This window comes from Armigeres subalbatus, unplaced genomic scaffold (assembly GCF_024139115.2).
Source record: "Armigeres subalbatus isolate Guangzhou_Male unplaced genomic scaffold, GZ_Asu_2 Contig1597, whole genome shotgun sequence".
Taxonomy (NCBI): Eukaryota; Metazoa; Arthropoda; class Insecta; order Diptera; family Culicidae; genus Armigeres; species Armigeres subalbatus.
Genome location: NW_026942391.1, coordinates 29412 through 53467, shown reverse-complemented (window position 1 = coordinate 53467; position 24056 = coordinate 29412). Strand labels below are relative to the sequence as shown.

At 43.8% G+C, this 24056-nt stretch overlaps 1 protein-coding gene across 1 annotated transcript; it reads left to right on the top strand.

Annotated features, from left to right (window-relative positions):
* Positions 1-738: 738 nt before the first annotated feature.
* On the top strand, positions 739-23801 carry LOC134203034 (synaptogyrin-like). Its single transcript, XM_062678016.1, has 4 exons — positions 739-1182; positions 22381-22612; positions 22670-23002; positions 23059-23801. The coding sequence occupies exons 1-4, from the start codon at positions 1075-1077 to the stop codon at positions 23079-23081; spliced, it is 696 nt and encodes a 231-aa protein (XP_062534000.1). The 5' UTR covers positions 739-1074; the 3' UTR covers positions 23082-23801.
* The last annotated feature ends 255 nt before the right edge of the window (positions 23802-24056 follow it).

The window sequence follows — 24056 nt, the reverse complement described above, 5'->3', positions numbered from 1 at the left end:
CGTACTTTTCCGCAAACGTGACCTTTAAGTGGTCTTGTTGTGTAGGGGTTATCACGCCTATCTAGAGAGTAGGAGGTTGAGGGTTCGAGTCCCTCCAAGACACGTGGATTCTTTTTCGCAAATTTCATATCAATTTGTCCATTTCGAAACATATGCTGTGCATATGCACAGCCAAGATATTTAACAAAAAAATGGTTTTCGTACGGCCGAGTTGCCGAATAATATGCAATTAATGATAATTCTTTCCAAAAAATCATGTTGCAGAAAACAAACAGATTCCATGTTATCGTGTCCAATTGTGTGCTCGACGTTTTATTACTCAAACGCCAACTGTAAACCAGGTATTATGATCAGGAATTGCAAAAAGAGCTTTATAATATTCTTAATATAATTATTGTCAAATTTTAGATGAAAAATGCAAAATATTTTAATTTTGTACCAACTTCCCCATATCACTCGCGGGAGAAGATAGTGATAAATATCTCTCTTATTGAAGCAACGTTCTCATCACCCAGTGCGCGCGGGTGGCCAACGAGAAATGAGCGAATCGCAAATTGAATGACGATTGCGGCGGGGGAGTTCCCGTACCAATTCTCTTCCGTATCGTGATTTGGAAGCATCCATACAGGATAGGAGAGCCCGTGAGCAGGTTTTCTACGGATGCTCGCGGGATAACACTCTGGGTTCGTCCTCTTCGTCTCCGTGGGGCTACTTGTCACACAGTCAGTTACGTTTTGCAACTGTGCGTGGAGAAACAATTCGAAGGCCATCTGCAGAGTCCAAAGTCACTCAAGTCAGTCAGTCGAGTCGAGAGTCGTCGGGTAATCGAAAGTGCGTTCGCGAACGTCCCCTTCGAAGTGCAAATCAATCAAAGTTGTGTAAAAGAATTGTGTGAAACCGAGTGATTATTCAAGTGATCTGGGAATAAATCGTTGCTGGCGAACCGCCTGATAAACTCGAATTTGCGAGTTGCACTAAAACGGCCACATCCAGCGTGGAAGTGAACAATTAAGGATTTTTCTTCCCTTGGAGCAGAGTTCAGCAAACGGCCTCAAAACGGAGCACATAACGAAAATGATGGATTTCAGCGGCGGCGCCTATGGAGGCGGCAAAGCTGGCGGTGCATTCGACCCCATCGGGTTTGTGATGCGACCGACCGTGATCCTGCGGGCAGTCTGTTGGGTGACTATCCAATTTTCCATGTTTTTCTTATCTGGTCATGTCGTCATGGTTTTGTAACCATCCTTCCTGTTACGGATTCGATTTTTCCTCGTAACTCCCCCACCACCCTCACTCAGTGCTAATAGGGGAAAAATCGATTTTCTGATAGTTCAACCTTTGGGATATGCACGGCAATGTGGCGGAGATCCTGGAGGTTCTCTCTCACGGCGCTCGATGTGGGGGATTGGATTGGAACCGCGCGGCGTTTGAGTGTTTGCGTTGGGCCGTTTGGGTGTGGGTGTTTGAGAGTGTTCGTTGTTGATGTTGTATCTTCTTCCAGCTACGCTAAACTGACAGCTTCAAAGGCGTTCTTGTTCTCAGTATTTGGCATGGCACTGTTGTTGTTTTCTTCGTTCATCGGTTCAGTTGATATCGAACTGATGTAGCGATGTAGGCGAGAATCCTACCATTTTTATTAGGGAGTATGTGCGATGGTGATAAATGAGTTTTGGGCATTCGCATAGTAAGATGTTGAATCAGAATAGAATTATAATGCATTTTCATTGGATATGCTATATTGGATATATGGCATATTGGACTTGAATTGATGGGTTTGGAATCCTGCTGCATATGTTATTCAGTAACACGATAAGGATTCTAGTACTCAGTGAGAAACTTTTTCCAGTAACAACTACTGATCTTCAGATCGAAAAAGAGAGTATTCGGGCGGCCCTTCAAGTTCCATTCTACGAGGAGTATTTCCTTTTTTGATTATTTTATATGTTTATTTGCATTGGTGGGTCTCCAGTAGCCTTGCGAGCAAAGGCGTAGGATTGCCAATCCGGAGATGGCGAGATCGATTCTCGGTCCAGTCTAGGATGTTTTTTTTTTTCGGATTGAAAACTCTCTCGACACCCTGGGCATAGTGTATCCATTGTACTTGGCACACAAGATACATACTCATGCAATGGCGGGCATTGAAAAGCTTTCAATTAATAACTGAGGAAATGCCAATAGAATACTAAGTTGAAAAGTAGGCCAAGTTCCAGTTGGAATGTAGAGCCATCGAAGAAGAAGAAGACTTGCATATAATGTAAACCCATTTTTTTCTTGACTGCTGGTATTCATTAATTTCTCGGTTAACGGTTAACAGCTTTTTAAATATCACCTGATTTTTTTTTGATTTTTTGTGAATTTTCTTGTGGGATTAACTCATAGTTTCATTGACGTTTAAGACCTTAATCGACTAAAACCCAACCGTTTTAAAAATGAACTGAGTGTACACAAAATATGATCATTTATGATTCATACTAACTATATCGATTGATCGATTGCCCTCCGATCGATTTCAAATCCACTTCTTCAGAACAGGCCTGCCCAATCTTTGCAGGCCACGCTCCGATTTCTAGAATGGCTACTTGCTGGCGGGCCAGAAAATACTCAGTGCATATTTTTTAAACATTTTCAAAATAACCAAAGCAAAATACATTTCTTTCAGAATGCTAAATGCCAGAATTGTTTAAAAGGAAACTAAATACGATTAAACAATCTTTTTTGTGTGCTTATTTTCTTTTTCTTTTCACTAAAAAGAACATGGAATTGTTGGCTTCCTTCCAATACTCGACGCATACTGATTTTACAATCGTTGATCGAATTTCACAAGCAAAATAATGAAGATCAACTATTACATTTTACTTCTTTCATTTTTGATAAGAGTTGTTCACACAGATATTTACTTCTGGAGAGAGAAAATGTGTTACGAAAGATGTGTCTTTCTGAAATTTATATTAGAGCGCGTTGTTCCATTGGAGGTCAATTATATCCATTTGGAACATTCCAAGTACATTATTCACATCAGTAAACGGTTTTGTAGGAACTGTGTTCTCGAACATAAGCGAAAAGGCTTGAAAATTTCTTTTGAAAGGCTTCGACTGCTTTCTACCGAATTTGAGAAATGTATCAGTTTCCAAAATGGTCATATGGTTAAAAAGATTTCAATATTATTTCAATAGTATGTTTGTTGGATAATAAAAGTTCATATTCAAGTCATTGAGATGTTTGGTGACCAAGACCAAGACCAAGCCACTGCTCCATTCAGGATCGTGCGGATTGGGCATTGGTTTTGCTAAAAATAGTGTGATTTCCTATCGAAAAGATTAAAATCTCTTAAGCAAGGTACCACGGGTTAGCCAACGAACTTCGCAATAACACAGCAAATCAGCGTATTTTGCTTTTATTTCCGTCAACATAATTTGGTAAGCTGGTCAAATTTCCACCCGTAGGTAGAGTTGATTTTCATAATAACGAGCGTCGCTACATCACTAATATTGATAGTTTTGCCACATAGATCTTTTTTGGTAAAAATGCAATGTGCAGAGAAATATACAAATTACCTTTGGTGGCTAACACTACGAATATCGTGTTTAAACTACTTACGCAAACTACCGTGGTCAGCAAATCATGGGAACTAAATTTTCAAACAGCTTGTTCTCAGGCTTCCTTTGCCAAATTTTCACAATTCTTTTACGGATGTCTTACCCATCTCATCTAGTTTTACTGGTGAGTTATGTTTCTAGGGATGCTCATTTTTACCCTTGAAGGGAGTGAGTAAGCATGTTTTTTTTTCAAAATATAATAAAATTTACTTTACATGATATATTACAGTGTGAACAAAACTCGCAGGTTCTAAAAATGTTTTATAACACTATACTAGCATTGACTATACTATGTGTGAACAATATGTATCTTATGGACATGCCTAGCGAATACAAAATGATCTCTATGACTGATAAAAGATGATATGCAATTTTTTTCGAAGAAAACTACAGAAACTCATGCCAATGGAAACTCATCATGTCCATGCCAGTTTGTAAAAGCCATATGTACGATATTGCACTCAGTTTTGCCCATACCAGATGTTCTAGACTTCTAGGTTCTCCAAACTATTCTGGTGTTGGGATCAATTGGTCTACCAGGTCAACTGCGCACGATAGCTATCTGAAATCGACCAGTCATGACCTTTTCTGTCCGTAGAGTCCACGTGTATGATTTGCAACCGAGATATTCCCAAACCAGATGTTATAGGCTCTCCAGCCAGTCATGACCATACAAGTCCGTAGAGCCCATGCGTATGTTATTCCACTCAGTTCTTCTGGAACCAAGTATTCTCGGTTCACAAAACTATTCTGGACTTTTGAATTAAATGGTCTACCAAGTCAAATGCATTCGATGAAAATCTGACAGCAACCAAATATATCCATACAAACACAGAAAGCACACGAGTATGATTTGTAGCTCAGTAATACCCGAACCTATTGTACTAGGTTTTCCAAACTGTTCTGAAGTTTGGAACAATTGTTCGGTAGTTCCTCTAGGAATACCTCCAGAAAGTCCTCCAGTTGCTCCACGAATTCCTCCGGAAGTTGCACCAAGAATTTTCCGGAAACTCCTCCGGAAGTTCCTCCGGGAATTCCTCCGCAAATTTCTTCGGAATTACTTCCGACAATTCCTTCGGAAGTACCTCCGGAAATTCCTTCGGAAGTACCTCCGGAAATTCCTCCGGAAGTTCCTCCTGAAATTCCTCCGGAAGTTCCTCCTAAAATTACTCCGGAAGTTCCTTCTGAAATTCCTCCGGAAGTTCCTCCTGAAATTCCTCCGGAAGTTCCACCGGAAATCCCTCCGAAAGTTCCTCCAGGAATTGCTCCGGAAGTTCCTCCGGAAGTTCCTCCGGGAATTGCCCCGGAAGTTTCTTCGGGAATTCCTTCGGAAGTACCTCCGGAAATTCCTTCGGAAGTTCCTCCGGAAATTCCTTCGGAAGTTCCCCCGGAAATTCCTTCGGAAGTTCCCCCGGAAATTCCTTCGGAAGTTCCTCCGGAAATTCCTTCGTAAGTTCCTCCGGAAATTCCTTCGTTCTTCCTCCAGAAATTCCTTCGGAAGTTCCTCCGGGAATTCCTCCGGAAGTTCCTCCGGGAATTCCTCCGGAAGTTCCTCCAGGAATTCCTCCGGAAGTTCCTTCAGGAATTCCTCCAGAAGTTCCTCCAGGAATTGCTCCGGAAGTTCCTCCAGGAATTCCTCCGGAAGTTCCTCCAGAAATTCCTCCGGAAGTTCCTCCAGAAATTCCTCCGGAAGTTCCTCCAGAAATTCCTCCGGAAGTTCCTCCAGAAATTCCTCCGGAAGTTCCTCCGGAAGTTCCTCCGGGAATCCCTCCGGAAGTTCCTCCAGGAATTCCTCCGGAATTTCCTCCAGGAATTCCTCCGGAATTTCCTCCAGGAATTCCTCCGGAAGTTCCTCCAGGAATTCCTCCGGAAGTTCCTTCAGTAATTCCTCCGGAAGTTCCTTCAGGAATTCCTGCGGATGGTCCTCCAGGAATTCTTCCGGAAGTTCCGCCAGGAATTCCTATCGAACTTCCTCAAGGAATTCCTTCGGAAGTTCCTCAAGGAATTCCTTCGTAAGTTCCTCCAGGAATTCCTCCGGAAGTTCCTCCAGAAATTCCTCCGGAAGTTGCTCCAAGAATTCCTCCGAAAGTTCCTCCAAGAATTCCTCCGAAAGTTCCTTCTGGATTTAAACAAGAAATTTCTCCGAAAGTTGTTCCACGCAGCCTTCCAGGAAGTTGTTCCAAGAATTCCTCCTGCAGTTGTTCCAATAATTCCTCTTCGAATTCCTTGGAAAATTCTACCAGAAACAGCGGCATACTAAAATCATCGGCGGACTACTACGAACTTGCATGAACATGACTGGTCTATGTTAGATTTGTATCGAGCGTAGTGACCTGGTAGTCTAACTGATCCCAATTCCAAAACACTTCAGGGAATCTAGAACACCTGGTTTGGGTATAACACATAGGCTCTAAGGACTTGTATGAACAATGAACATGACATGTTGCGCTAGAAAGCTCATACGAAGGGCGGGTCTTACAGTCGGGGAACGATTTTCCATATTTCAACGAACGATGCTGGAAATTCCAAAGTTCCAGAACCTGCTGTGATTATTTATTTGCTTAGAATTTGTTAAGAAAAACCAAAAATGAATTTGTACTTTATCAAGATTTAACTATAATGTACATATAATAAAATCATCCATTTATAGTTTTTTTCACATATGTCGTTTATGTGGGCTCGTTTTTCAATGGGCAATGGACAGGAAAACTCATGTCGTTTCATACAAATACTTTTTCAAAGACATGATTTCTGACGATTTTTGTCTTTCCCTAAACTAAGTACGAGTACAGCCCCAAACAACCAAAAGTTCATATTAGACTTGAGGATTGAACTAAGAAGTTTACATTGAGCTCGAATATACCTCCATTGCTCATAAATCAAACTTAACTCTCATCACATTAATATTATTATAAAGAACTTGAATGTTAAAAAAAGTTGCTTATTCCTCTTCATTTGTACTTTAAAAATCACGTCTTGCTACTTAAATTATTGTTCCGAACCTTTTAACAAAAAGTTCGGTTCAAGTACTAACCGAACTTCTAATCAGCTTAAAAAATCAATATTATTCCGAACTATAAAGTTCACAACACGCTACTTTGGAACTTGTTTCAAACTTATAATATAAAGTTCAACGATAGCACAAATCAAGCTTGTTGTCAATACAAAAGTTCACAAAAAATTCTTGAGCATAGGCACACTGTTACTAAAACAAAACAAAACAAAGTGAAACGTAAAACTATTTAAAGCCGCCAATCCGGTCCACATGAACCTTGCATAAACTTTAAAGTTAAGAATCAAACTCCATACGAACTTTTTATGAACTTTCAAATTTAGAATCAAACTTTTTGTGACATAAAGTTCACATTTAGTGCCACCTTGACATTATACGAACTTTCTAGTTCACATTTTATCCGAATTAAACTAATTGAAATGGAATCAACTCATAAAGTAAAATTTTGCCACTTTATATGTCGATGTCATGTCCCATTGTTTACAAATGAAAATTGACCAGATCGGAGTTATGGCCGAAATACAATCCTTTTAAACCAAAAACGCTTTTTTATGCACTTATCCTCAACCGCACCCAATTTGCTCACAACAAGTTGTATTCGGTTGGACATCCTGTCCCATTGTTTGCTATTGATTGGCCGGATCAGCGGAATTCAGCGGACGATGGAAGCCAACCAGCCCCCACCTTGAGGGAAGTTAAGGATGCCATTCAACAGCTAAAGACCAATAAAGCAGCTGGTAAGGATGGTATCGGAGCTGAGCTCATCAAGATGGCCCCGGAAAAGCTGGCCACTTGCCTGCACAAACTGATAGATCTGAGAAACCGAACAGCTACCGGAGGAGTGGAAGGAAGGGGTTATATGCCCCATCTACAAGAAAGGCGACAAGCTGGAGTGTGAGAACTTTCGAGCGATCACCATCCTTAATGCCGCCTACAAAGTGATATCCCAGATCATCTTCCGTCGTCTGTCACCATTAATGAATGAGTTCGTGGGAAGTTATCAAGCCGGCTTCGTTGACGGCCGCTCGACAACGGACCAGATCTTTACTGTACGGCAAATTCTTCAAAAATGCCGTGAATACCAGGTCCCAACGCACCATCTGTTCGTTGATTTCAAGGCGGCATACGACAGTATAGACCGCGTAGAGCTATGGAAAATTATGGACGAGAACAGCTTCCCTGGGAAGCTTACCAGACTGATCAAAGCAACGGTGGATGGTGTGCAAAACTGTGTGAAGATTTCGGGCGAACACTCCAGTTCGTTCGAATCGCGCCAGGGTCTAAGACAAGGTGATGGACTTTCGTGCCTGTTGTTCAACATTGCGCTAGAAGGTGTCATGCGGAGAGCCGGGTGTAACAGCCGGGGTACGATTTTCAACAGATCCAGTCAATTTATTTGCTTCGCGGATGACATGACATGGACATAGTCGGCTGAATATTTGAAAAGGTGGCAGAACTGTACACCCGCCTGAAACGTGAAGCAACAAAAGTTGGACTGGTGGTGAATGCGTCAAAGACAAAGTACATGCTTGTGGGCGGAACCGAGCGCGACAGGGCCCGCCTGGGAAGCAGTGTTACGATAGACGGGGATACCTTCGAGGTGGTCGAGGAATTCGTCTACCTCGGATCCTTGCTAACGGCTGACAACAACGTTAGTCGTGAAATACGAAGGCGCATCATCTGTGGAAGTCGGGCCTACTACGGGCTCCAGAAGAAATTGCGGTCGAAAAAGATTCGCCACCGCACCAAATGTGCCATGTAAAAAATGCTAATAAGACCGGCAGTCCTCTACCTCGGAGTATTCGAGAGACGGGTGCTTAGGACCATCTTTGGCGGTGTGCAAGAAGACGGTGTGTGGCGGCGAAGGACATGTTGCAAGAATGCCGGACAGCAACCCTGCAAAGATGGTGTTCGCTTCCGATCTGGCAGGTACGAGACGGCGTGAAGCGCAGCAAGCGAGATGGGCAGACCAGGTGCAAAACGGCTTGGCGAGCGTGGGGCGTATCCGAGGATGGAGAGATGCGGCCTCGAACCGTGTATTGTGGCGTCAAATTGTTGATTCAGTGTTATCTGTTTAGATGTAAACTAAATAAATGAAAAAAAAAATGATATTGGCCGGATCAGACTAAGGACTTATGGAAGTTAGGGCCAAAATGCAATCTTTTGAAACTAAAAACGCGTAAAAAAGTTTTTCTCACAACAACTTACATTCGCGCTTGTGTTTTTTACAAGAATAAAATATTGGCTCTTTTTATATTTTTCACTGAAACCAGAGATATGACTATTTCCGTGAAATCCGTGAAACCGGTTCTGAACAAGGTGGCCGTAGTTATCTTTTTTCAAATTTAGCAATATGCGCATCAAACTTGATTTTTAAAGGCCATAAAAATGCAAATATTTTTGATGTACCAGAGAATGGTAGGAGAGAATCCCGTTGAACCCTGGTAGAACAAAGAAATCGGTTGATATTTGACAGAGTTATGATCATTTGAATTTTGATCAATTTTTCCCTGTTCCGATCATTCTGTCCAATCCCTGTAGGTTAAATGCAATAAAATTGAGCTAATTTTCCATGAACAGTGAATGCTTTTAAAAAAGGACTCATCTTTGGAATCTATGCTTCTACCCAGATTTCTTTATTGGCAATTTCTGGACTCAGAAGTCGAGTCAAGTACGAGACACTGAAGACGGCCTTACAGTCTTATGACAGGCCAAACTTGGCTTACGACAGGTATAATTTTGATTTGTACTGTGGGTTTAAATAGAGTACCTGTTTTGATTATTCATCTCTTAGCTCCCATATTCATCCTGTCGATAACTAAGCTTTGAAAAGTAGTCTGATTTGTTTATATTTTTGTATTTTTGTTTTTGGCACGCATGTCAGCCATGAGAGCTGATCAAATTGTGGCTTTGTTACTTTCTGTTAAAGTGAGATAAAATCGGGAAGAGTTCCGCTGAATTGTTTATCGCCAAATGCTTTTTAGAGTCGCGGATTTGAATTATTTTTTAATTGGCATTTCATGCTGGAGGCGCATGGTAGAGCGTAGGTTGGAATCGCAGAAACGTTTTGCTAATTTCAGCTTTACAAAACAGCATAAACATTAAATACGATGAATATGAAGGAAAATGGAGAATACGTATTGTCCTTATGTGTCATTTTATCTTACATTGGCAGTTACATCCGCATCCGTCCAATAGAGTTCTTTCCAAGGTTCTTTCTGTTTCTAGGATCCTACAAAATCTGCTCTCGCCATTTCGTCACAAGTGGAATAGGTAGGCCGTCATATGCCTAATTCAGTCTAGAAATATTTTCCGTATCGATTTTCTGTTGGCACTGCCATCCATGTTCAAGTGGACTCATCATCTTTGCCGTGGCCGACAGGTATGTGACGCTACGGCGACGTGCAATGCATTACTGTGAGGAAAGCCCGGGCAATCGGTAAAGTCGACGAGACCTGCACGGCTGACGATATATGCATATCGAATATGGCAATCACCCAAGGAATGATCGACGGAAGTATACTCTTCAGAAATCAAGGATTCGTTCCAACAGAGCTAGGTTTGCTCAACACATGCATGGGTTGGATATGCGGTCGATTTCAACACATGACGTTCATTAAAATCTTCCACCTGATGACAGAGAAGCGAATGCTTCACACCGTCAACCTTCTCCCGACCCAGATTGCAAGAAGAAGTAGGAATTAATAATGAGGCAAGCTTATCGGCAGAGTAATGGATAAGAAAAAGTGCACTGCGCTATTCAGTCTGTTGAAAATATTAGTTTCGATTTTATCTGGGTGTGAAACGAACGAAGAAAGGAATACGCGCGTGAGTAAAATGTGGTTAGATCACACATAGTTGAGGGTTACTTGCACGTTGGTGACATTCCAAGCTTCCACCCACTACTGTCTATGCAGCAAGAACGAAGGCGCCTCTATCCTTGCGCCAGAATCGATGAAGAGGGGTTCGGACGGGAAGAGTATATAGAAACGTGGGGTCGGTCGAGTCATGTGAGTACGCTATTTTATGGTGGGCGCCAGCCCTCGTCGCTATAACTGACTGGGACTTGGGAGTGTTATGTAAACATTCATTCCGAAAGTCAAGCAGTACGAAACGGCATGACAAGTGATGGTCTTCAAGTGGTATTATTGGGGAAAAAGTGTGATATTATCAATACATGTCACAAGCTGAGTGTAGCCGCCGCACGTCATGACAGGGAAAAGAATAACTTTTCCAACCAGATGATGACAGTAAACCACTTTGCAATCGATGAGTAGAAGAAGAGACGAATGCAAATCGTTGTTGGCAGTAAAAAAGGGAATGTAGGAAACGGAGGTGGTAAATGGGAGTAAGCTGTGAAGGAATCCTCAAGTATGTTTCGATCATCTATGTTTGATGGAAACTACTGGAATGAAAACAGAGAAACAAAGAGTGCGAGTAAGTTCGGATCGATGAGAAACAAAAAATGAGCGAGAGAATGTGTTTGAAGTTGTGTCTCGTATTTGCATAATATTGAGCGAGCTTTTAGATAAACACTAACAAACAAAACGCTTTCTCTTCAACATGTTCTAGCTCTCAAAACATGTTACTAGTCTTAAGTTATAAATATTTTTAATGTTCGGTGTTCAATTGTGGTAAATGGGGTTACTCTTTTTGGATTACATCTCATAGCTCCTATGTTCATCCCATCAAAGGCAAAGCAATCCAAAGGAATTAGATTTGTTTCTTATTTTTGATATTTTTTTCCAGCAGTAATAACTGGTCACTGCATGTTGGTAAACAAAGGCGTCGAAATTTGTGCTGTATTTCTTTGTTTCGCGATGCAAAGAATACATGTTCAATGATATGGAAGACGGAACAGCTCCGCAACTATACCATATTTCAATCTACTTTTTTGTGCCCAAATTACAAAACGAATCAGTGTATTCAATTGAGACACTAGCACTGGTATTTGCAATAATAAAAAAAATACCGTTTGATTGATGAAATTCATAAAAACAGAACTGATTTCCTTTTCTGGATCAATGCCCTTGCTAAAAACTGCGTTAACACCACTCATAATGTCTTCTTTATAAAGGACTTTAAAAGTATTAAAGAGGACGATTCCGATGTTTTACAATGTTTGATACAAAAGCATTATATTGAGAAAATTGTTAAGATTACAACATTTTGGAATTGAATTGATAGTACTAAGCTCGTCCTATGACAGGTGAGCATTAGATTGCAAATACCACGTTATTTCCAATGACCAACATCCAGTTTGCTGCCGCCAGCAGTCAAAGTACCGGTACTAGAACTGTCAAACTGATGTAGTTGACAAAAACAGAACATTCACTACGACAAAACTCACAATAAATGTACTTTATAGTCAGCACATTCCTTCAGTTCAGATGAAGACACCGCACTTGAATAAAACATCATATCAGAGTAATGTGAGGCAAATTTACGATGTACCACGCGTCTCCACAGACACAATCCGTAAATTATAAAACGAATAACGGCTTGTAACGCTGACGTAGTGACCAAATGGGGATCCGGGCCACCGTTGTGGAAAGGTGGATTCAAACGATCCGGAAGAGATGAAGGCCTGTGTGTTTTTCCACCATGGTTCGTTGACAAGTCCGCTTATCAACGTCCAAGTAACGTCACGATGGGAGAGAATGATCCGAATTGCGAACGTCGTTAGGTTCATTCAAAATTGTCGAAGGAAAAGGAAAGGAGAGCAAATCTTAGTATCGAAGGCCAACAGTTCACTAGCGCGGCTAATAAAAGGAGACCAAAGAAGCATTGCAGCCTTAAAATGAGAGAGAATATTCTGCTAAGACAGGCACCACGCGATGGGTTTCCAGATCAGCTGCAGATATTGGAAATTAGAAGAGATTCCAAAGTGACGAGAGATATCGAAAGATCAAGCTGGCAGTACAAGTTACGACCGATTATCGACACTGACGGTGTGATCAAAATGGACGGGAGATTGGCGTTGGCAGATGTGCTGCCTTTCGACAAGAGGTATCCGATCATCTTGCCAAGACAGCACGACGTGACGAGGCTGATTATTCAGAGCTACCACGAGAAGTTTGGACATGCGAATCGAGAGACTGTCTGCATCGAGCTATGTCAAAGGTTTTACGTTCCGAAATTTCGATCGATGATGCACAGCTTGACCACGCAAGCGTATTTCATGGCGATCAGGAGATTCATCCGTAGAAGAGGTTCACCAGACGAGTTCTTTTCGGACAACGGGACACATTTTAAAGCGATGGTCAAGGCGGTGAAAAAAAAAAGGAAATGGAATGTCGCCAGTCCGGCGATCAAGTGGCATTTCATTCCTCCAGGTATCCAACATATGGGCGGCGCTTGGGAGAGAATGGTGCGATCCGTAAAAGAATCGATAAAGACAATGGACGACGGCAGGAAGATGACCGACGGGGTGTTCTTGACCATGTTGTCCTAAACAGAGGATATGATTAACAGCCACCCTTTGATATATTCCTCACAAGAATCGGAGATCGAGGCGCTGACGCCAAATCACTTTTTGCGCGTTGTTGTAAAGGAGACAGATCAAGTTGTCGAGCAAGTCCTGTACAAGCGGTCACAGTACTTGGCGGACAAGATGTGGCAGAGATGGTGTATCATCCGTCGAACAAAACGGTATGATGAGAAACGCAAGTTGCAAGTTGGAGATCTGGTTTCTTCTTCTTCAAAGACTCTACAATCCAACTGGAACTTGGCCTGCTTTTCAACTTAGTATTCTATTCACATTTTCTCAGTTATTAATTGAAAGCTTTTCTATGCCCGTAATTGCATGAGTATGTATCTTGTATCTTGTGTGGCAAGTACAATGGTTAGGTAAAACATACTTTTGCATATAAATAATAAAGACGGATCCATAAAAAGGATAAAAACGATCCATAAATAAAATCTGGATGTTCCATAAATCCATACAATATTTCAAGAGATTCCATAAAGAATAATTTTTTGATCCATTTTTCTTGTCTTGATGGGCTACAGCTCTTCGATGAACCTACGCCGAATGGAGTATCCTTCTCCACTGGACTCGATCCTGGGCCAATCGCTTCCAGTCGCCCTGAACATTGAGCGCCCTCAGGTCCTCTTCAACTGCAAAAAGCCATCGTGTACGCGGCCTTCCACGAAGCCTGCGGCCTCTTCCGGGTTCTCTACTAAATATTATCTTCGCTTGACGTTCTTCCGGCATACGAACAACGTGACCAGCCCATCGTAGTCTGCCGTGTTGTATAAGCTTAATAATATCCAGCCCTTTATACACCTGGTACAGTTCGTGATTCATGCGACGCCGCCAGATACCGTTCTCCTGTTTACCGCCGAGTATTGTCCGCAGCACCTTACGCTCAAACACTCCGAGAGCTCTCCGATCAGCCTCCTTTAACGTCCATGTCTCATGGCCGTATAAAGCCACCGGAAGAATCAGAGTAGTATACAGCGCGAGTTTTGTTTTCGTTTGCAGACTACGGGACTTAAGCTGGTTACGAAGTCCGTAATAAGCCCTATTTGCAGCTGCAATACGCCTTTTCACCTCGCGGGTAACATCATTATCGCACGTCACTAACGTTACAAGATACACAAATTCTTCTACCACTTCAAATTTTTCACCATCCAGCACTATTTCGCTACCACCACCACTAATGAACCCACGTTGATTGCCAGCTACCATGTACTTCGTTTTGCTGGTATTGATCGTGAGTCCAATCCTCGCTGTCTCCCTCTTAAAAGGCGCAAAAGCCTCTTCCACGGCACGGCGATCAATTCCGATAATATCGATATCGTCCGCAAATCCCAGGAGCATATGCGATTTTGTGATAATGGTACCGCTTCTTTGCACACCAGCTCCCTCTCCCCTCCCCTCCCCTCCCCATCGCTCCCTCGAGCGCTATATTGAACAGTAAGTTCGAGAGTGCATCACCCTGCTTCAATCCATCTAAGGTAACAAATGACGTCGATATTTCATCCGCAACCCTTACACTTGATTTCGATCCGTCCAACGTTATACGAATCAGCCGTATCAGTTTCGCCGGAAAACCATGTTCAAGCATAATTTGCCATAATTCATTCCGTTTCACTGAGTCATACGCCGCCTTGAAATCAATAAACAGATGATGTGTCTGCAAGTTGTACTCCCGGAATTTATCAAGGATTTGTCTCAGGGTAAACATTTGATCCGTCGTTGATCGGCCCTCACGAAAACCCGCTTGGTATTCGCCGACGATGGACTCTTCAAGCGGTCTCAATCTGTTGAACAGAATACGGGACATAATTTTGTACGCCGAATTAAGGAGGGTTATTCCTCGGTAATTGGCGCACTCCAGTCTGTGCCCCTTCTTAAAGAGAGGGCAAATGAGGCCGTCCAACCAGCTAGCAGGCATTTCCTCGTCTTCCCATATTTTCGACATAATATGGTGCAGAACTTCATAAAGCTGCTCACTGCCATGTTTGAGAAGTTCAGCCGGGAGCTGGTCCTTCTCCGCAGCCTTATTGTTTTTCAGTTCTTTAACGGCTTTTTTAACCTCATCTAGTGTAGGTGACTCCACAGCTTGTCCATCGTCGCTAATATTTATTCTGTTCACCGATGCACCGTCACTTCCTGCATTCAACAAAGTCTCGAAGTGTTGCTTCCACCTGGCAGCCACTTCAGTTTTATCTGTCAGCAAATTCCCTTGTTGGTCGTTGCACATGACGGGAGATGGCGCTGTTTTTCTCCGCACGCCATTGACAGACTCATAGAACCTCCGCATATCGTTCTGCTCCATTTTTTCCTGCGCCTCACTAATAACTTGTTCTTCGTACTCTTTTTTCTTCCTGCGGTGGGTTCGTTTTTCGGCTGTTCTTGCTTCCTTGTACCGATCTCTATTCGATCGAGTACCTGACACCAACATCCGGCTCCTGGCAACGTTCTTCTCGTCTGTCACTCTCTGACACTCCACATCGAATCAATCCGTCCTGGGTCGCCTCTGTGCAGTGCCTACCACTTCTCGTGCTGTTGTGCTCACCGCTCCATGGATCGACTCCCATAGATCGTTGATGTTGTCGCTAACGTTGATTGCACTTATCCGTTCGTCGAGCTTCTGGCGGTACTCAGCCGATACTCCTTCCGCCGACAATCGCTGGATATTGTAACGCATTGTTCGCGTGATCTTTCGTTCGATACAGTTGACAACCGTGATCGAATTTTACTGACAACGAGGTAGTGATCAGAGTCAATGTTCGGACCTCTGAATGTCCGCACATCGATAACATCCGAGAAATGGCGCCCGTCCACCAGAACATGGTCTATCTGGTTGCAAGTTTCGCCATTTGGGTGTCTCCAGATGTGCTTTCGGATGTTCTTTCGTGCAAAGTAGGTGCTACTGATGGCCATCCCTCTGGCAGCAGCGAAATTTACTAGCCGTAGGCCGTTGTAATTGGTAGCGGAGTGAAGGCTCTCCCTACCGATTAGGACGGAAAAAGTCCTCTCTACCGACCTGAGCGTTGGCGTCTCCGATAACAATTTTCACGTCATGCTTTGGGCACTCTCCATAGGCTTTATCAAGACACTCATAAAACGTGTCCTTCACGTCGTCGGATTTATCGTTTGTCGGTGCGTACACGTTGATTAGGCTGTAGTTGAAGAATTTGCCCCGTATCCTCAACACACAGATTCGTTCGCTAATGGGTTTCCACTGCATCACTCGCTTCATCTGCTTGCCCATCACTACGAAACCAACTCCATGCTCTGCTTTTCGCCGCCGCTGTGATAGATGTTATATTTGAATGCAGTGTTGGTCGTGGGGTCCACGGCTCGGAATTCACGTTCTCCGGATCTAGGCCATCGGCCTATCATAGTCCTTATTTCGTTGCCGGGTCGGTTGCCAAAAATAACGTTCTCTTTTTCTTCTATCTCCATTTTTCGTGGTATTTGAGAGGCTTCAGTAAGCTACCTTACCGGGGTCGCGTTACCTACATCGCGATGATGGGGCTGCCACCTTAGGTGTAGCTGACGCGATACAGCATTTCGTTAATCAGCCGCTGGGTACCAGGCAGACGCTGTTTGAGCCGCACCTCCTGGTGAACAGACGCTCAAGGCGTACCTTCTCACTCTAGCTGATGTCAGAAGGACAACAGTGCCCAGGCTGCACTACCAGCTAAGTACACAACCCTTAGTTGGCGGTCTTTTGTCATCGGACGACCCGTGGAAGCGTGAGATAGGGACTTGTGGGGACCAGAGCTCTGTTGGGCGCTCCTTCCTTGATGTCAACCCACCATTTTGCAGCCCAACATTTGATCCATAGCTAAGCTAAAATTTAGCAATTTATAGGGAAATATGTTCCATTGACATGGTCAAGAAAAACAATACAATTCTTGCTTTTTTTCCTATGAACGTATGACAAATGATCCATAAATCTTTGGAAAATTTGTGGGCTTCGTGGCTAGTGACGTCAATCGTCTAGACGCATGTACTGTGGAGTGTGGGTTCGATTCCCGCCCGGTTAAGGAGAAAACTTTTCGTAAAGCGAAAGGTTCTCCACTGGTCTACTGGGTGTTGTGTAAATGTCCTGTCCGTTGTCTCATGCTAGATGTTAAGGGTTCAGTCTGTGCGACCTCAGGTCGAAGACGGTGATTCTGTCTTTTAAAAAATGATCCATAAAAAACTATATTTTGATCCATAAAACTTCATATTTGCGCATTTTTTATCGTGATGATGATCCATAATTTCGGTAATGTGATCCATAAGTGTAGTCATATGATCCATAATTCTGGCCATTTTATCCATAACTTTGTTCAAATGATCCATAGTTTCGGTGAGATGATCCATAGATTTTATAAAATGTGTAGATCAATTAATATAGTTTCAAAATAATGGATTATATGACTAATACTATGAATCATATTACTAAAATTATGGATCATCATCAGGATAAAAATTGCGCAAATTTGAAATTTTATGGATCAAAATATTGTTTTTATGGATCATTTTTCAAATGATCTATGGATCATAAAACTATTCTTTATGGAATCTCCCGAACTATTTTATGGATTTATGGTAGCGTTTTATGGCACATTCAGATGTTATTTACGGATCGTTTTTCATTTTTTCATGGATCGTTTTTGCACATTGAACGGTGCAAAGTAAGGGCTGCTCAATGGATACATTATGCCCAGGGAGCCGAGAATGTTTCCCACCCGAAAACATCCTAAACCGGACCGAGAATCGAACTCGCCATCTCCGGATTGCTCACAAGGCTACTGGAGACCCCAAATGGAGATCTGGTATTTGTTGTAGATGGAGACCAGCAGAAGAATTGGACAAGGGGAGTGGTCGAAGATGTTATCCAGGGTGCAGACAGCAACGCACGGCAAGTGAAGGTTCGAACTACTAATGGATTCTTCAGAAGAGCGGTGACCAACCTGGTAGTGGTCGAGATTCTAATCTAATCTAATCTCATACATGCGTAGCCAATACTTGAAAGCATCCTGGAAAATGACGGTTTCTGAATTCCGTCATTTTTCTTTTCATATGGCCAGGCCAACTACGCAGTATGTACCGCAGAGATGACTCCTAGATATTGAGCGACTTCAGGAATACCTAAAGTCACTCAATAGCTTGGAATCGAGGGGAAAGGAAGAAAGCGTGGACCTCCCGTACCAAACGCTTCCAATAATATAGATACCTAATATATGATAAAAATCTTGTACGTGTTTTTTGTATGATGTATATGAGCGTGTATGTGTGTATATGAGTGTGTATGTGTGTTTATATGTCTACACTGATAAACAAAAGTATTCCTCATGTTTTAATAGAGCTACTATGAAAACATGACGAACACTCATGTCCATCAGTATATGTATGTATTTGTGTATAATGTGAATGTGTATGTGCGTTTGTGTGAGTGCGTGCGTGTTAAATTTACGGATCATCAAAACCTTACCTCTCCTCAATAAATCTGACGCTGAACATGTTTGAGCATTTACATAGCCTTGATCGCAATATTAGCAAGGGCATTGCCCTTGATAACAATCGATCAGCCCTTGCAAGCACAAACATGCGCACGTCTTCCGGATCTGCAGCACTTTTTTATACACTACACATTTGTTTCGACCGCGGTCACTGCACTGGTTCTATTGTTCTACTTTTGAGCGAATCACCGCACAAAAGTAGAGCGCAAAAACCAACCGCACTGGAAGACGGTCGAAACGAGGCTCAAGAGCCAACACGCACTGAACTAATTAACTTTATTACCGGTCGCGCAATGCAAAACACAAAATTTCGGCAAATCGCGCGATCGTTCTGCCGTCCGAAACAAGAGCCAACACGCACTGAACCAATTAACTTTATTTCCGGCCGCGCAATGCAAAACACAAAATTTCGGCAAATCGCGCGATCGTTCTCCAACCTGGCAGTGGTCGAGATTCGAGATAAAACAAGAACCAGCAAACTGGTACCGCAGTTAAGGGCTAGGGTGTAGCAGCTCTGACACTATTTGCTTCACGAAGCACTTTTCATTCGGTTTGCGCGTCTCTTGATCTTCGACGCTTCTTCTTCTTCTTCTTATTGGCATTACATCCCCACACTGGGACAGAGCCGCCTCGCAGCTTAGTGTTCATTAAGCACTTCCACAGTTATTAACTGCGAGGTTTCTAAGCCAGGTTACCATTTTTGCATTCGTATATCATGAGGCTAACACGATAATACTTTTATGCCCAGAGAAGTCGAGACAATTTCCAATCCGAAAATTGCCTAGACCGGCACCGGGAATCGAACCCAGCCACCCTCAGCATGGTCTTGCTTTGTAGCCGCGCGTCTTACCGCACGGCTAAGGAGGGCCCCTTCGACGATTACTGTCTCTTTTTCTCATGCCATTCATCACCACTGCATCTTTGAGCCCTTTAGCTCTCGAAGTGCTCGCAGCCTACTCAGATAGTCCCCGGTGGCGAATCCATCCTACTCCGACGGGAAGTCGCTCGACGGCGAGAGCTTTCCGGAAAACCGATGACCCGTGGAAGTTGCGTGTCCAACACTAATGTCTCGCCTAGATAGTCCGAGGCACTTTCTCACTTCAACGGGAAACCGGTTGGATGCCAAAGTCGGTCGAGAGATTCCGGGTGGAGCATAGCGTCCGGTTCACTGGCGCTTCGACTACCCAAAACCGATTATTCAACGCGTCACGAACTACTCGGCATAGTCCCCGGCGGTGGATCTAGCCTACTCCGACTAGAAGCTTCTCGGTAGCGGAAACTCCCCGAATGGAACTTTTCTTAACATTGAGCCGTTCAGCTCCCAGCATAATTTTTTTGACATTCTCAAGCACTGTTTCGTTGAGCCATTTAGCTCCCAGCTAAATCGCGGACTACTCAGATGATCTCCGGCGACAGAACTATCCTACTCCGACAGGGAGTTCCCCGGCGTTGGAATTTCCCTCGGAACCGACGACTCGCTTCCGTGTAAGGCTTGTTGAATATCTTTTACCACTTTTAACATTTCTTTGGTGTTTTCCAGATCGGCGCAGGTCTGGAGCCCTTTCTAACTTCATTAATCTCATTATTCTCATTATTATTATATTCTCATTATTATTAATCTCAATTGAGTGCCAATGTCGGTCCAGAGATTCCGGGTGGAGCATAGCGTCCGGTTCAATGGCGCTTCGACGACCCGAAACTAGTGCTATAACGTGTCACGATCTACTGGGCCTAGTCACCGACGATGGATAGCCTACTCCGACTAGAAGCTCCCCGGCGGCGGAGACTCTTCGAAACCAATCTACTGTAATCCTGAGCCATAAGGCTCCCGGCTTGATCGCGGTTTACTCAGATAGTTCCCGGCGGCGGATCTATCCTACCCCGACAGGAAGTTCCCCGACGGCGGAAGCTTCCCCGTAACCGACCGTGCTACTGTGATCGCTTCCAGATGCCATCTGGTCTGCAGCGACAACATGATCTGCGTTACCGCTCTGCCTATTTCGTTCCATCTATTCTCGTTCTTGAAGTAACCATTTCAGGATTCTGCACAGGTACTCTGGAACCCTCATCCTGTGTAGGGAGGTGGCAATTGCTTCCCAGCTGGCACCGTTAAACGCATTTTTCACGTCTAAGGTTACCACAGTGCAGTAGCGGTTCCCTCTCCTTTTTTTGATTCTTGGCTACTTCAGCTGCTTCGACGACTATCCGTATGGCGTCAACTGTGGAACCGCTCTTCCGAAACCCGAACTGCATGCTTGATAATCCGTTTGCACCTTATGTGTGGATCGCCAGCCTGTTAGGGATGACACTCTCAAGGAGTTTTCCGATCGTATCTAGCAGGCAAAAAGGACTGTAAGTCGATAGATCTCCGGGTGGCTTAACTGGCTTCGGTAGCAGAACTAACCTTTGCTGCTTCCAGCAATCGGGGAAGTATCCTTCGTCTATGCACTTTTGTAATGTGGTGCGAAACATATCCGGATTAACCTGGATCGCCGTATTCAAGACCAGATAGTGGATACCATCTAGTCCCGGAGCCTCATGGTTAGTGACATGGGCTTCGTCTCTACTGGTGTTGGCCTCGCCATACGGTGTGGGAGGCCAGACTGATGATTCGTGATGCGAAAACAGTCCCTCACCAATTGTTTTAAGTTTTTCTGGGCTCCTCTTTAGCGGTATCGCTGGGCGTTTAATTTTAGCCATAGCGACCCTGTATGCATCCTCCCATGGCTTAGCATCCGCGTTGTGGCAGAGCTCTTTCATGCAAGCTGATGCCTTTCTGAGCCTGATTTCTTTTTTGAGAGCAGCTTTAGCCGCCCTAAAAATTGGTCTGCGCTCTTCTCTTTCTACGTCATTGTGTGCTCTCTGCATCCTCCTCCTTGCTCGAAAACAGCTGCGACGGAGTTCGGCGATCGTATCATTCCACCAATAGATTGGCCTAGGTGCATATCGTGGCTTTACCTTTCTCGGCACGGTTGCATGGCAGGCTCGGGGCAATACTGCAACCAGCTCGTCTGGACTCAGATTTCACCACTTACGCTCGAATCGCATTGCTTCCGCAAACACATCCTTGTCAAAGGCTTCTGTCTTCCACTTTCACTCCTTGATACTGCTCTCGCGTGGTTCCAATTGTACCCTCCTTCCGACACAATATAGGACCGCTTGATGGTCGCTATGCGTATAGTCCTCGGAGACTTTCCAGTTTGTGTTCCTTGCTAAGGCAGGACTGCAGAAGGGTAACGTCGATGATGGACTCTCTGCCATCCCTTCGACATGTGCTCGTCGTATCTTCATTAATCAAGTCTACATTGAGCCTGGCAAGTGCTTCTAATAGACTCCAACCTCTAGGGCTAGTGCAACGGCTGCCCCACTCTACTACCCAGGCGTTGAAGTCCCCAGCAATGACGACTGGCCTCCTGTCGATAAACTCCTCTAACACCATGGTATCGTGCCAGCGCATTGCCGGCTTTCCAGGTGGCCTTACCACGCCCTATGTCCTCGGAAGGTGGACTCGCGCCTACTTCCCTCTGCACGACTGGTATCAAGAATGATGATGCCTCGTGCACCCCAAATTGACCTCTCTGCGATAGGGCCTATTCGCATTTCGAAGCAATCTATGTCTTCACCGATAAAGATGTCAATAGGCATCATACCGGTGATGACGCAAAGTGCATCGTGCGACACGGTACGGTACGCGCTCGCAACTCTTAGGAGATTCTCGCAGGGGTTTTCTTTATGCTTTCAGATAGCATGATTCGAACCTTTTTCCAATCTAATTTCTCTCCATATTGTATCTCCCCTTAGCTCTTCGCCATCATCGTGTTCGGTTGCGTGTCGTCCGAGGGCTGGCGGGAAGAGAACGGCAAAGAGTACTGCATCATCAATCGGGACGCCAACGCGTGCAACTATGCCGTCGGAATCGGCGTGATCGCCTTCCTGGCCTCGATGGGTTTCATCGCGGGCGAGTACCTATTCGAGCAGATGTCCTCGGTTAAGACACGGAAACACTACGTTCTCGGCGATTTGGCATTCTCAGGTAAGAGTCAGCAGTTGATCATGTTTGAATTGTGTAGGACTAACATTCTATTTGCAGCTCTGTGGACGTTCCTTTACTTCGTGGGATTCTGCTATCTGACAAACGCGTGGGGTAAGGCGGAAGACCCACCCAATGGCGAAGGAGTGAACAACGTGCAGGCTTCCATTGTTTTCTCGTTCTTCTCGATCTTCACCTGGGCCGGTTGCGCTTACTTCGCGTTCCTTCGCTTCAAGGCCGGCGTCGACCCGTCGTTCCAGTCGACGTACGAGTCGGACCCGAATGCGGCGACCCAATACTCGGCGTACCCGGTGGGAGGCGCTGGTGGCGAGAGCGACCAGTTCCAGCAGCAGCCGTTCGGTGGCGGTCAACAGCAGCAACAGCAACCTGGTGGTAATTTGGGTCAGGACAGTTTCGAATGTTACAATTTTAATAACTTTTGATTTCAGGTGATTTTAATCCAGCTTACTAAACTTCTGAAAACCCTTGGATGATCCGTTAGTTGTCAAACGGATATGTTATACATTGGAGACGCGGATGAAGCGGAGTACAAAGTGGACTCTGGTAGTGACCAATGCCTAATTGAAGTAGGCATCCTTTCAGTGTGGTTACCAACCAACACAATGAAATCGTGCTCAGCGAGAGACTCAAAATATTAGTAGATCACATCCACTCAGAACGGTGACACGTCTAGCGCGGGTGAAGACGTATTTTGAAACATTGCCATCCACATTGTTTAGACGACAGCAACAGCAGCAACAGTAGTAGCAACAACTCAGCAATGAAGATGAAACTAAAACAACACACAAGCAGTGAATATTTCTCCCAGATCCTATTTAGAGCGTACATTGTTATATATACTACACTTACACATACACAACGCAAGCGCGAACATTCAGCGAAACTCACTCACACACGTGCATAAAAACATAACAGGAACAATGAAATAAATAAAACCATAATACAAGCTAAAAGATAGAATACGAAATCGAAAAACACAAAAACAAATACCCAGATACAAAACAACAACACTGAACAAAAGATAAAATATTGTTAGTTTATGGCAAAAGATGAGAAACCAAAAAGAATAAGTAATCCTACAAGAGAACAAAATCACAGAAGAATATCTTACCATATAAGTAATTGGTATATTATTTATTGATGATAGTAATACAAAAGAACAAACAAACGAGCAAGCCTAAGTGTTTATTGGAAACCGAATCGCAACAACACATGGAGACAAATAAGAGCGAAGATGTTAATTTCTGTACTTGCGGATGAAACTATCTCGCTGCTGCAATACAATAATTTGCAAATGCTTTTGAGTGACCCAACAGGGGGTCAACCCAATCAGATCATTTACTAAGATAAGAACTGTCGGCTAAGTTAGGCAATTATAAATCTGATGGCGTCGGTTTTTATATGGCTCCATTTGGGAGCAGACATG